We start from the raw sequence: 15124 nt of genomic DNA, 5'->3' as shown, positions 1-15124 counted from the left end.
TACACTGCTTGGCTTCTATGTGCCAGGCACTGTTTTCCCTCTTTCCTCCTTTCTCCCTCTTCCCCTACTGTCAACACAGTAATTCTGAAGGCTTACTATTTTAGGAGCTAGAGATACAATGGCGAACAAGACGAAAAGTCCCTCCTTTCGTGGTACTTAAATTCTGATGGCAAGACAGACAATAAATAAATTTTTAAAAAATGAAACATAAAGAATCCTAGGCAGCAATAGTCCTATAGGGGCTGGAGAGACAAAGGGTTGTTGGGGACATCCTCTCTGCTGAGAGTCCTGAATGAACGGATTCAGATAGATTCAGATAATCCTTTATAACAAGTAGAGAGCACATGTGGGAGTCAGACATTCCTGAGTGAAATCAACAGCAGATATAAAGCCTCTGGTATCTGCAAGGAACCTCAGGGATGGGAGTGGCTGAGCACTGTACCCAAGAAATAAGGCAGGGGAGGGGTGATAACAGGAACAAGTTCTGATCCAACTTTCATGTTAGAAAAATCACTTCAGAGGCTGGGTGAAGAATGGGACGTATCATGAGACAGAGGTAGAAGCAGGGTACCAGTAGGCAATGAGAGATGATACTGGCTCAGATTTAGACGTTAGTGAGAGAAATTGTTAGAAGCATTAAGATATATTTTGGTGGCAGAGCTGAAAAGATTTGCTGAAGGATTAGCTGTGAGATGAGAGAGGAAGAAAGGAATGTAAGGTGACCCTCAGGTGTAACAGGGTGACTGGGGTTGGGGAGCAATGGCAGAGGGGACATCAAGAGTTTCATCTGGAATGCCTTCAATTATTACAGAAGTCTTCACAATTTTATGCATTAAATATTAGTCATGGTTCACAGACTATTTAAAAAATGGGAATCAGAGATATAAAATCACAATTACTAAATGTGTGGAATAGTGATTAATCCCAGGCCTTTTGTCTTCAAAGACCACAGCCTTTCCACTCCAGTGTGCTCCCTCTCCAAAGCTTGCTCTGGCTGCAGAGATAGGTGTGCCTCTGAGACACGTGAGATGGTCATGCCGAAGAATCCAACATGAATCACTCTAGTCCCCTTGAGAAGTATGGACTCATCTTTCCTCATTGGAATCATGTAATTGACACTTAACTTTGATACTGTGAAGCCTAACTTATACATTTTTATAGAAGGCAGATCAGTACAGGGTTAAGGTGATGGGTTCTAGAGCAGAACTTGTGGGTTCAAAGTCTATTACTACTTGCTATGAGGTTCTGCATGGTTTCCATACTCTTATTTTCTGAAATTACAAAATTTGATCAGGGAAATGGTAGTTTTCATCCAAATTGTTTATAAATTGTTACTGGGGCACAGTGTTACTGGGAAGTGTTCTCAGAACCTGAGAGTAAGTCTGGGGTCACGCTTGTCATGCACTGAATAGAAAACAACACGACCTACTTACCTCAAACCATCAGCTACATGGAGTGCAATCCTGTGCTGTAGAGTTCTAGTGAGGCTGGCTTTGTCCTGCTGAAGCAGGCGATCCAAGGAACCCTTGGAGGCTAACTCCATCACCAACATCCGGGGACGAATCCCAGCTGCCAGCAGAGATATCAAACTGGGGTGGTGGAGGTGGCAAAGCACCACAAGCTCCTGCAAAAGTCCAAAATCATATAAGAGTAATTCAACATCAGGTCTTACCCACATATCTCCTTCTTTAAAGTGCATCAACAGGCTGACCATGGATTTCTCTGCATGACTGGATCATAGCAAAGTTTCCATTTCTTCTCTGAGTTTTTTTCCCATATTTTCAGTAATAAAAAGCTGGTTTTGAAACTATAGTTGACCCATGGACAACATGGGTTTGAAGTGCATGAGTCCACACATACATAAATTTTCTTCCACCTCTGCCACTCTTGAGGCAGCAAGACCAACCTTTCCTCTATCTCCCCCTCCTCAGCCCACTCAATGTGAAGACGATGAGGGTGAAGACCTTTATAATGATCCACTTCTACTTAATGAAGATTAAATACATTTCTCTTCCTTATGATTTTTTAAATAAAATACTCTTTTCTCTAGCTTGCTTTATGGTAAGAATGGAGTATATAATACAGATAACATACAAAACATGTGTTAATCAAGTGTTCATGTTATCAGTAAAGCTTTCAGTCAACAGTGGGCTATCAGTGGTTCAGTTTTTTGGGGAGGTCAAAAGTTATATGCAAATTTTTGACTGCACAAGGGGTCAGCATCCCAACCTTTATGTTTTTCAAGGGTCAACTGTATTGTCAGAATTAAATTTTTAAGTTCTATTTTTCCTTTGGCTCTGCTTTTATCAGACATTTAATGCAGAAACAGTGCACACAGTGTAGTCATACTAACAGGCCATGTCAAACTCATCTACTGAATTCTGGTTAGCCACAGAATCCTTCTCAGCCCAGGATTCTCTATAGCCACTACTAATCAGCTGCAACTGGCATATGAGGTAAAACCTGCCTATAATCTCTGGTTTAACGACTACAAAAGTTTACCGAGGATAATGCTCAACTTCAAAGAAATACATATCATCCCCTCCTGAAAACTCTCTAATGACTTCCCATTTCTCTTAGATGAAAATCCCATCTACTTCCATGGCCTCACCGCCTGATGTGATCATGCCCCAGGCCTCCCAGACCTTCTCCTTTCCCCCTCCTCTTCAATTACCACCCTTCAGCCACATTGGCATTCATTCAATCCCAAGCTGTGCCCAGCTTCTTCCCATCATAGGGTCTTTGCCTGTGCTGACCCCTTTCCCTAGAAATCCCTCCACCCTTCACATGGCTGAAGTTTTGCCATTCAGATCTTACCTCAAATATTACCACATCCTCAGAGTGGCCCGCCATGGGCCACCCTTACTAAGGCAATCCCTGGCTGCAACAATCTCTCTGCAATTCAAAAAAAGTCCAAGATATCATTTTGGCTTGAACAGAGGGATTGCCTTAGTAAGGGTGGCCCATGGTAGGCCACTCCGAGGATGTGGTAGTATTTGAGCTAAGATCTGAATGGCAACAATCCTCTCCGTGGCCCACATCATGTGAGACTTCACAGCCTCTTTTATGACATTGTTGGGCTTGAATTCCAGATTTGCTTTATACTGTATATTGCACTTTACTCTGAAACTGTAACTCCATTGAAATGTATAGCCTATGTGATGTTAAATTGATTCATGCTTTAAACTGTGATTGCTGCAGAAGTGCTGCTTCTTAACGACCAGCTTCAAAGATGTGGAGTAGCAGCGCCCACTGATTTATCAGGAAACTGAAACATGGAGAATTCTGCAAGCTGAAGAAGAAAGGCTGAACACCCTGAGAGGGGATTTTCCAAGAACAAAGCTTCAGACTGTGATCACATTTGCTTAGTAGATAAAATCTTTTTGTAATGCCCATGTCAGTTGGTTAGAACTGATGAGAATGAGTTAAGTTAGCTCTGCTTGTTTTCATAGGCACAGACAGAGATCTAATCCAAATTTTCTATCCTGGAAAAGCAACTCACTGATTGCAAAGAAAAAAGAGCATAATAGTACAGTGTAATATAGATCTGCCCCATGACTACTGGTAGAATGACCGTCAAATGTCATTTTTCTTTTTGTTGTTGTCTTTTTCTTTTCTTTTTTTTTAAAGAAAAGAAGCACATTATGCACACCCCCTTTTTTTTAAATTTCTTCCACCATTCCCTTAGTTTGCCTCCCTGCTTATATCCTAATTGGCTCTGTAGACATTTTTAAAGTACTGATTTCTACCATAGCTCCCCAAACACATTCTGTAAAATTTGAAATGCATGATGGCAACTAACAAGGCCAAAAAATCGATTTATATAACAAATTACCTACACATTAAAAGAGATTATGCCAGATTTGAATCACAGATAAGCTTCTCTATATAAAATGTTCAACTTGGTTCTAGAACTACAGTGTGACTGTTGTTACTAACAATTAAAATGCCCCCAGGATATTTTGTACACACATGAAATTTTCTATTACTCAGGGTACCTAAAATATTATAACTATGTATTTTTTAAAGGTTACAAAATTTACTTAGTGTAGCCACTAAGAATTTTTCATAATAAATCAAGGGAAAAGTAAGGATATATAGATTCCAAAAATACAGTTGAGTTCTGGTATAAGATGGAAGAATTCACATTTAATTTTACTTCCTCTCTCACCCTGTTTCTATCTCTCATTCCTAATGTCAATAAAGACTCAGAAAAAGAAAGAAATCCCCAGTAGTATCCAAACATGAGAGAATACAGGAGTAACCACTGTTAACTAACAGTGTATATTCCCCTTCCTTTCCTCCTTAGAGTACCGTGATATTTGCTGAGTTACTCAACCCTCACCCATGCAGCCCATGGACTTTAGTTCAGGGGGAAGTGACCCCAACATCAGCCTCTCAGAAAAGGTGAGAATATTCTAAGTAAGAGCACCCTCAGGGCCACAGTGATCAGTTTGGTAACAAAGACCTAAAGCCAATTAGCACAAAGCATTGCCCTGAACATAATGCTTGTTGAGAAAAGCACAGATGACTCACTGGGGCTAAGAGACATCTATTTATTTAATGGGTTATTATGCAGGCCATTTGATTCCTTTGAAATACAAGTCCTCAAAAGAGGTACCCTCTTTTCTTCTGTACTTGGAATAAGTAATCGTGAAGGCTGGAACCAGTTTATCACAATGGGAAAAGCCATTCTGAAGGAATTAAACCAATACACCAAGGTTAAAGGAATTTTAAAGAAAGTTGGCCAGAGTCACTGGATTAAACCAGTCCTATGGTGAGTACCTCCCATGACTTTTTTTATGGATGAAAAGTGAAGATAATTTATCTGATAAGCTCATTGCAGCAAGTTATTGATCTATGAAGAGATGTAGAACAGAGTCTGAAGTATCTAGAATAAGCTTGTCCGACTTGTAGCCCACAGGTCGCACGTGGCCCAGGATGGCTTTGAATGTGGCCCAACACAAATTCATAAAGTTTCCTAAAACATTATGAGACTTTTTTTTGCAATTTTTTAAAGCTCATCAGCTATCATTAGTGTTACTGTATTTTATATATGGCCCAAGGCAATTCTTCTTCCAATATGGACCAGGGAAGCCAAAAGATTGGACACCCTAATCTAGATACTCTGCAGCAGATTAAGAAGAGAAAAAAATAATACAGCATTAAGCGGAGGGGAAACAGTTTCAAGTCCAGCATCTCGAGAGCAAAGCCTGCCTTCCTTTGGCAGGTGTGGTCTCAGCAGTGATCCCTGCCCATGTAACCTAAAGAACAGAGTATCCCTAAGCAGTATGCAGCCCTTAAAAGTCTATGGTCTAACCTTCTTGTTCAGAAAGTGGTAACTTGAACAAGCAAACCTACATGAATGTGAAGAATGCCCATTCTAGTTACCTTTAATAATCAATATAGTCCTTCTTTAACAATCAATATAGTACTTACTTCATGAGAAGTCACTCAAAACTACTCTTGGAAAACTGACAAGATAAAAGAGAAAGATCAAGACGAACCCACAGAGCAAATAACCTCAGAGAAAACAGCAATAATGCAAGTAATACAAAAAAAAAATTAGCCGGGCGTAGTGGCTCACGCCTGTAATCCCAGCACTTTGGGAGGCCGAGGTGGGCGGATCACCTGATGTCGGGAGTTCGAGACCAGCCTCAACATGGAGAAACCCCATCTCTACTAAAAATACAAAAAAATTAGCCAGGCATTGTGGTGCATGCCTGTAATCCCAGCTACTCAGGGGGCTGAGGTAGGAGAATTGCTTGAACCTGGGAGGTGGAGATTGCGGTGAGCTGAGATCACGCCATTGCACTCCAGCCTGTGCAACAAGAGCGAAACTCCGTCTCAAAAAAAAAAAAAAAAAAATTCTAATTGACATGAACAGAAACATTTGTGGACATTTTATCCAAAAACGTGGCTACAAAGGAACAACCAGAGGGGATGGAAAGAATAGGAAATGAAAAATATGATTGTCAAAACAAAATTCACCAGAAAGCTAAATAATAGATGATGCAATTCTGAAAAACAAATTAGAAACCTGTAAGAGATAGTCAAGTAAGTAAAAGAAATTATAGATAAAACTCAAAGAGGGAACTCAAACATGGATGATAGACCCAGAAGGCTTGTCATCTAATGTATACTCTTGGAGCAATAATAAGCAATAACGAATCATAAGTGACTAGATATAGGCTCCAGAGAAGCAGAGGCTTGACTGGTTCTAGCTTACTACTATATATATTTCATATATCCCATCACCTAACCTGGTACATAGTAGCTGTCAATAAAAATGATTAATAAATGTTAGGGAGGAAATAATAAATAATAGAAGAGAATACACAGAAGACAATTTTTCACAAAATAATGAGTTAGATGGAATGAAAAACAACCTACACACAAACACATACCTGTAAAGATTCGGAACACTGAAAACAAATGAAATTCAAAAGATCAAATTTTCAGTTTTCAGAATGAAATTAAAGGTATCCTAGACAGGAGCAAACATCTGACTGACGGCAGACTTTTCATTAGCAACAGTGGGCACTAAAAATCAATGGAATTTTCTTCAAATTTTGAAGAAAAATTATTTCAAACCTAGATTCCTAAAAAATAAAGTGTGATATCAACCACATGGGAGGGCAAAATTAAGATATTTTTAACATGTAAGGACTGAAAACATTTACCTTACAAATACCTTTTCTTAAAAAAATTACTCGAAGATATTCTTCAACAAAAACTAAGGACAATCCAACCAAGAGAAGGGATGGAATCCAAGAAATACTGAGAATAATCAAAGAGGGCAAGGAAACTAACTCATAGATTAATCACTGCAAAAGCAGCCTAGAAATCCATCTCTCCTGCTTACAGCAGTAAGTCATGTGCTGAATGAGGAATGTCTTCAAGAAGAAAGTAGATTCTGTTATACAAACTGTATGACTAAGAACTTAGAGACACTTGAAGTCATGATGAAAATATATATCTTTTCCTGAAGTATGTTTTTTAAAAATATATGTATATAATCAGAAAACCTCAAAAAGCTACATAAAATAAATCACCACTGGTACTCAGAAGGTTAAGGTGGGAGGATCACTTGAGGCCAAGAGTTCCAGACCAGCCTGGTCAACCTAGTGAGACTCCATCTCTAAAAACAAAATTTTTTTAAATCAGGGTAAAAATTGTGGCCCAAATTAAAATATGCCTTTATTTTTATAGATTGATGATAAATACATAATAAAGAATCCATTTGACCTTGGTATTTGGAATTTTACTATTCTATTAGGAAAAGTTAGTGACAGAAGGTTGCATTTCTTTATCTAAAAGTAGAAATATTTTGGTTCTGTACAAATAAAAAATATATAAATGGCATTTATTGGTTTTGTTCTCAAAATCAAACTATAGACAAAATGTGAACAATTTAACTATGAGTACAGAACAGAATATAAATGTTATAAACTTTCACTACATAAAAATAATAGAATAAATTAGAGAACTTGAGAAGATGATGGGAAAAGAAGAAAGAATAGCGGTAATTTTCCTCATCTCACATAGCAAGGAGTCAGTCCATGCTGTCTAGAGTTGGTGTACTAAAAAAACAGAAGTTTTGAAAATCATTCCAAGTTATAATTGTTACTATATGAGGAAAATTAATGTAACCAATTTTAAATTTTAGGAAGCAGACAGGGACAGGGAGTAGGAAATAGGATAAGCGTGCTAACTTTCTCCATCTTTGTAGCAAGTAATCAATAGCGGTTCTTATTAAAGTGGATAAATCCAGAAAAGAGAGATGCGAGCTTATCAGTGAGAGTGTTGGTTTAAGATTTCTAACCTTCAATCAAATTAGCAATGTGAGGTCATGCATTAAACTTCTTCTTTCACCCTGAACACATAGAAGTCATGTTCAATAAAAATAAAAATCATTCTCTCCCTAGACCAGAAAAGTAAAAGATAAATACTCTGAAGAAAACAGAAGGTGAAGTCAGGAGCTTGCTAGGCTTCAAGGTCTGGAAGCAGATGGAGGCAGCTAGGAGTCTGACTACTGTGGAGTATCAGGAACAAAAATATGGCGCTGAAAAGTCCCAAGTGTCTACATTTCTAACAATCTCCCGGGTAATGCCCGGCTGCTTGTCCATGGAGCACATTTTGAACAGCAAGGTTCTAAAGTAAAAAGAGGAGTGTAAGTGAGTCTTACAAAAAATTTTACAACATACTATGTATCACGATTATAAGGATTCTCAGAATATAGTGCTTTGTTTCTCAACAGGAGAAGTAACGCTAAACTTTCTACTCCACAAAGAAAAGACAAACTAGGATCGCATAATTAAACTCAAGTAGAAATGTGGTCATTATTTTGCATTTTCACAACTGTATACAAAATAGGAGTTCCAGTAGATTAATGTGCAATTTAATATAATTATATTATTGAATTTCTTACTTGTCTTAACAGCCTAAGTGATGTATGTTTATTAAAAATCTTCACAGCCACTTCTTCTCCTTCATAGGCTGCTCGATAAACTGATCCAAAACTGCCATCACCTTTTGAAAAGAAAATACAAAGCACTTAAATTAATCTGTCCAAGCAAAAACAAACTGAATAAATTGTATCTGTTGTAATTATATCTGTTGTATATTTGAATAGAAACCTGACCTACTTGTTTCATTGAATCAAATCTCCTTTAACATTTCCTCTTCCTTCTACTCCAAGAAAGATACATCTAAAGATTTTGTCCTTAACCTTCCCATCTTCCCTCTACACACACCCTGCTCAATTATGTCATCCACTTCTGTGACTTCATCTATCCCTTTAATGTAGAGAATTTTCACATTTTCACTTATAGCCACCTCCTAAGTGCTCTCCTACACTTCCAACTTTGTGTTGGAGATTTCACTGGTATGCCCTTCCAACTCAATCACAGCCTATCAAAAGCCACATTTATTACCTTTTCTCCTAACTGGTTTTTATTCTACCTTCCATACAGCTGATGATAACAAGACAAAAAGTCTTCTTGAAGCCCTTCTGGAGTTAAAATTGAAGAATTATTTTAACTCTTGGTCTAATCTAACCCCATGGCTAACACTGGCAGTCCACTGTGTAGCCTCATTCACATTCCCTTCTTCTCCATTTCCACTACCACCACACCCATTTGGTGGCCTCGGAGCCTTCTGCTGAGTCCCAGGAGGCCTCCTGGTTCCTTACTTCCAACTCATTCTCTCTCTCTTGCAAAATTAATTTTCCTATCATTCCACTTTGATTGTGTCACTCTCCTGCTCAGAAACAAATTATTCCACGTTGCCTACTAAATCAAATCTAAATTCAGCTGCATAGTCACATCGTGGCCCCTAAATCCTTTTAAAGTTCTCTTCTTGTTCTACTTCTCATTCTCAAGGCTCGAGTTCAGTAGCTTTCCCTGCCCCAGTCCTGGCTGAACAGTACATCTGAGGAGATTTTTAAAACGCTAAAGTCTGGGTTCAAAGATTTTGATCTAATTAGTTCCAGGAGGAAATGGTCATTAGATTTTTTTCTTCTTTTAATTCTGTACTTAGCAGAATTAGTAATGAGCAGGTAAGGTTGAGAACAAGTGCTCTAGACAAACCGGAATAGGCAAAATTTCCTGAGCATGCTTTGTACCTTCAGGCCTCCACACCCTTGATGAGCTCTGCTACTCCATCATCTAATCTCCAGGGAGTTTATCAAGCCTATAGGGACCAATACATACCAAGATATGGAGGCCTGCCTCACAAACTGACCATGATCAGCCCCATGGACTGTTACTCTCCACCGACATTTAGCAAATCCTGTTTGTACAATATTTAGGGTTCTCATATAGTGCCTTGAAATGTAGTCACTTGATGGATATAAGTGAATACACACAAAACAGTCTATAAGGAAATATAACAACTTGTAATTTCCAAGTGGTGAAATTACACATCTATGGAAAGCTTCTACCTATTTATTTTTTATATGTCTATAATAAGCATATATAATTATATTTTATGCTCAGAGACAGAGTATATTAAAATAATTAACTCATTTGAGCATGTCTTATATTTCTACTAGATTGTAAATATGTTAAAAGTATTATTTGCATCTTATCAGTCTTGGTATTCTCTCATTCTATCCCTCCAGTACTTAATATTTGACTTTTAAAAACCATTAGCTAGGATTGTTGGTATTGAGAGAGCTTCAGAGGGAACTGTTACATACTGGAATCAGAAATAGAATCGGGTAAACAGAAGAGGGAAAAGAGAAAGAAAGCAAGTGGAGGGGGAAGGGAGAGAATGGGTCGGAGAGATGGAAACATACAGATGCATCTTTTTCTGCTTCCCCTCAATCTGGACAGCTATCAACAACAAAGAAAAATTGTAATGCAGCATAGAGAAGAAACATACTCTAGGGAGATACATCCAAATTTCAAGTTGGAGTAGGGACTTCTAATATTTTATTTATTTATTTATTTTTTTTTGAGATGGAGTCTTGCTCTGTCGCCTGGGCTGGAGTGCAGTGGCGTGATCTCGGCTCACTGCAAGCTCCACCTCCCGGGTTCACGCCATTCTCCTGCCTCAGCCTCCGGAGTAGCTTAGGGACTACAGGCACCCGCCACCACGCCTGGCTAATTTTTTGTATTTTTAGTAGAGACGGGGTTTCACCGTGTTAGCCAGGATGGTCTCGATCTCCTGACCTCGTGATCCGCCCATCTCGGCCTCCCAAAGTGCTGAGATTACAGGAGTGAGCTACTACACCTGGCCAACTAAACAGACTTTGTAAATGACGTTTCCACATACACTACTCAAAACGTGTCCATTCATCTGAAACACATTTTAATGCAGGAAAAAGAAATATTTTAGGGATCTGTGTCTGACAGTTTGGGATTTCTTCAGAGGAAGGATGCACTATGTCTGGTACTTTCCTGTATACCTTGAAGTTTGGAGTTAAGATGTAGGATTCAGCAATGACGATTCAGCATTTTATGTTAACCCACTATTACTAATACATTAACTTCCTGAGCTCCAAAGCATTTAAATTCATCCTAAACTTCCCAATCAATGCCAATAAGAGGGGTATAAAGGAGTTTATTTAGCTTTAAATATCATGTCCCAAATTTTGGACAACTTTTTGCTAATAATATTATGTCCGGACTGACAGATTTTAGGCATTATCTCTGGGGTAATTTGATCAAAATTAAATTTATACACACAACAACAACAAAAACTAAGCAAAGTAAGGTCAAAATTGTCTTCAAATGCTTTACATTAAATCATTCTAATGCATTTCATAGTTGTCCCAATGACTCTCAGGAATGTTTAAAACTTGAGTATGTCAGCCTACAGTTAATAATAACATACTGTATACTTGTAAATTGCTATGAGAGTAGATTTTAATAGTTCTCACCACAAAAGTATTTGAGATAATGTATATGTTAACTAGCTAAACTTCTCTATTCCACAACATAGACATATATCAAAACATTATGTTGTACACCATAAATATATACAATTTTTATTTGTCAATTAAAAAAATTTGTACAAAATATATATTTTTAAAAAATGATAACCAAGGAGACAGACAGATCACGGCATCACAGGTCTTGTAAAGACATTAGCTTTTATTCTGAGAGACATGAGAAGCCACACATGTAATCTACAGAATGACATACAGTGACATATCATATGCTGACTGTTTCTTTCCCAAAGTAGTTATAATGCATACATTTTTCATCTTCTGAAATGTATGAGCATTTTTTAAAAACATCTTTTAGGCCCAAAAATCCATGTGCAATTGTAGGACAGGTCCAGGAAGTCAAGATACAAATGAGAATATTAGAACATGGTTACCATGACTTCACCTTTTCTCAATGAGCACCTAAACATGCTACATGAATTCAATGATTTCCATCATAATCTACTGAAAATCACTGATTGAATTCACGGAACCGACAAGTTCCGTGATTGTTCAGCATACCAAAAAAAAAAAAAAAAGAATTTGAGTATGTCACCATGTGACACTTTTGACTTTAATTTCAAGGCTTTTTATGAATATTTCTATGAGAATTCAGCATTGTCACACTGAGTCATAAAACCCCTGCTATGACTACACTGAGGCGTGCTTCCTTTACCTATTCTGTCATTTTAAATATAAAATATGGCTGCTTCACTTAACTCACCTGAAAACCTTCTTATTTGCCTCCCATATCCCTGGCAATTAAGGCACATACAAAGATACATTTCATAAATATTTCTGCTTCCATGATAATCTCATCCTCATCTTGATCCTAGTCTACATGATTATGTGCAAAACAAATTCCACATCTGTAGCATGATATTCCTTTAAAATATATCATTCCAAATAAAAAAACATTATAACAAATATAAGAAAACAGTAAAGATCTATGACAATACAATTATGAGATCTATTTTCTAAATTATAAGGAGAAAATTACATCCCAATATTTATTCTCAAATTAACAAAAAGAATTACCTAGGAGAAACTCTGGAGCTTGTTCAAATTCCAACTCATCATTATTCAACATAATATTTCTAGGCAGGTCAGCCAAAATCAAGTCAGGGGCAATCTGAGATATTGGAATGGTGAGCCTTGGTTGATCTGGATTTACTAAGAGATCTCCTGAGAAGTAATAAAACATTTTTAAAATAAAAACAACATTTAAGGAGATACATAAATTTGTGGTTTTGATGTGAAAAAATAATGGAATATTTTGTATAATTTCTAATCCCTCCCTTTCTAACCAATCCTATATTTCTCTAGGAAATTTGAGAACATTTTAAAGATTCACTTAGTATCTATCTACTTGGAATTTTAAAAATGTATTCCTACATTCACTTGTGGAATTCTGAACTGCTGCAGACTACCAGACATCGAACTAGAGAGTTATCTACTCTCTGCTTTTGCCACATTCATGAAGCTGCAGCTGTTATTATATGGCAGACATGTTGGTAAGCTAGGTCTGTGTATTGTCTATTTGAATCTTTATAACAGTTCAATGAGATAGATGTGGTTGGTATTCCTGTTTCACAGATGAGGTTATGTTGCTCAATGAGCCAGCATTCAAACCCTCAAATCAACATTTTCTGAATCTAGAATACAAGATTTTATTGGTAATAAATATAATTCAGTTCTCTGACCTGTCCTTATAATTGAATATACTATTTTTCAACTCATCCTTTATGGATAAGAATATTTACATTTATTAAAAATCATTTCATAAGTATTGAAGGATCACTTAAAAGTATTTGTAAGTTGTATCAAAACATACCTTCCTCTGCTTTCTTCATCAAGTCATCAAGTAAGATTTTTTGATGTTCTTCACCATCATTAAAACTATATAACGCCCATTTCTTCAACAGAGTTTCTCCTTCACCACAAATGTCAATCTCCAGCAGCCCAGGAAACCATTCTTCCATGAGAGAATCAATGTGGTCCACTACTTGGCCCAAAAGAATACAGCCTACATGATTCAAAACAGAGCTCAGCACCTTGTCTACACCTCATACTGTCGCAAAGCTTTAAGGTAAAGTTTTTGTTTTTTTAAGTTTAGATTTCTTTAGTGTTACAATTGAAACATTCAAATTGATTTCCTTACCTTTTCTACAAGAAGGAACTGTAATTTTTAAGAAACTCTCTGGATGATTGTCTAAGACTTCAGATCCTACCAGACAATAAGCTTCAGGAGACCAATTTAAGTAAATGCCTTGTCGCCAATACATTCTGTTTGGGCGAAGTGCTCGTTCTAAAAAATAGAGCCATTAATTATTAACTGCTTCCTAAATTAAAGGGAAAAAATCTACTGCACACCACAAGTGATTGTAATACAAATCTATTCATTTCGAAAGAAAGTACTGGGTTGTTAATGATATGAGTCCTCATCCATATCTATTAAATATTGTATCCATAACTTTAAAATAAAACGAGTTAAATCCCCTGTACATTAAGATCCATTTCAGGTTGATGCTGTTAAGCAGTTTAATATGCTCAAAAGATGAAGAAAGAGAATCATAAATAAATCCTCATAATTTTTAAAAAGAAGTTTTTGATCATGCTAAACCCAAAACTTTCTGAACTTTTTAATGCAGTGTAACTACCTATATGTTGATTAATTCCAATCAAGTTAAGGTTTATTTTGGAAACCTGTAACACCTGTGTAAAGCTAATTTTAATCCCCAAAATGATATTTTCCCTTTGGAGTACCAAAATGTCTCTACTTATTTTAGAAGAAAGAGTTAGCATTATAAACACCGGATTTGCTCTTTTTTTGTAAATGTCTTAGTGGCTGTGCAACAGAATAGAGATAATTACAGTCCTTGCAATGTAATCATGACCAAATCTGAGTAAGCACCTAAGGAGCTTTCTTCCTGACAAATTAGATGAGGTTATACGTGCTTGTGTGTCTTTAGATTGCCTACTCCAAGGTTTTATGAGCTTATTTTCTAATTCTTCATCTGCCTTCCAAACAAGTAAACTCTGAGAAAATGGCATATTACTTTTCATATGCCATCTCCCTAATTTCTCTAAAAATTAATAAGTCTAAATTAATAGTCTCTAAAAATCTAGTAAGTCTTCACTAGATACTTACCTCTCCCTGAAAGCATGTAAGGTGAAATCTCAAGTAATCGATTGATTAATCTTGACCAAAATCCCATTGGAAAATAAGGCATTTCATATAAACGGATGATAATTTCAGAGTTCTCACAATGGGGAAGCTCTATCACAGGCCTGTGGTCAGACAAACTAAAGGCAAAAGGATACTATGGTTATACAGCCTCACAAAACACCCACCCATGTTGAGCAAATGATTTTACTGCTTAAAGTCAATGAAGGTAATCATTCCAAGCAACTGTAGCTTTTTTGTAACGTTGTTTCACTACATGTTTTTCCTATACCAAAAATTCAGTGGTCATTAATCAATTCAAATGCATGCTCAGATGTAGATGCATTAAATATTTTTGGTAATCCCTGTGCACTAATACATAAATTATTACAATTAGTTACGCATAGACAAATGTAATCTTATATAAATCCTGAAAAATACATGTCCTAGAAAAAAAGTGTATATTTATTTTTACAATTGGCTGCATCCATCAATCAATGTAATTTGCACATTTCAACATCATA

At 36.8% G+C, this 15124-nt stretch overlaps 1 protein-coding gene across 1 annotated transcript in view; it reads right to left on the bottom strand.

Annotated features, from left to right (window-relative positions):
* The window catches only part of LRRK2 (leucine rich repeat kinase 2), a 124585-nt gene that overhangs the window by 30002 nt on the left and 79459 nt on the right, over nt 1-15124 (bottom strand). Inside the window, exons 30-35 of the mRNA XM_058426191.1 lie at nt 14586-14740; nt 13596-13742; nt 13269-13460; nt 12473-12619; nt 8432-8532; nt 1434-1624 (exon numbers count right to left, since the gene is read on the bottom strand). Of these exons, the coding sequence (XP_058282174.1) occupies nt 1434-1624; nt 8432-8532; nt 12473-12619; nt 13269-13460; nt 13596-13742; nt 14586-14740 (933 nt within the window). The remainder of the gene's footprint in view (nt 1-1433; nt 1625-8431; nt 8533-12472; nt 12620-13268; nt 13461-13595; nt 13743-14585; nt 14741-15124) is intronic.

The sequence above is a fragment of the Hylobates moloch genome, unplaced genomic scaffold, assembly GCF_009828535.3.
Source record: "Hylobates moloch isolate HMO894 unplaced genomic scaffold, HMol_V3 SCAFFOLD_13, whole genome shotgun sequence".
NCBI classification, from domain to species: domain Eukaryota; kingdom Metazoa; phylum Chordata; class Mammalia; order Primates; family Hylobatidae; genus Hylobates; species Hylobates moloch.
Note: the sequence above shows the minus strand (reverse complement) of the source record. Positions and strands in the feature narration are given on the sequence as shown.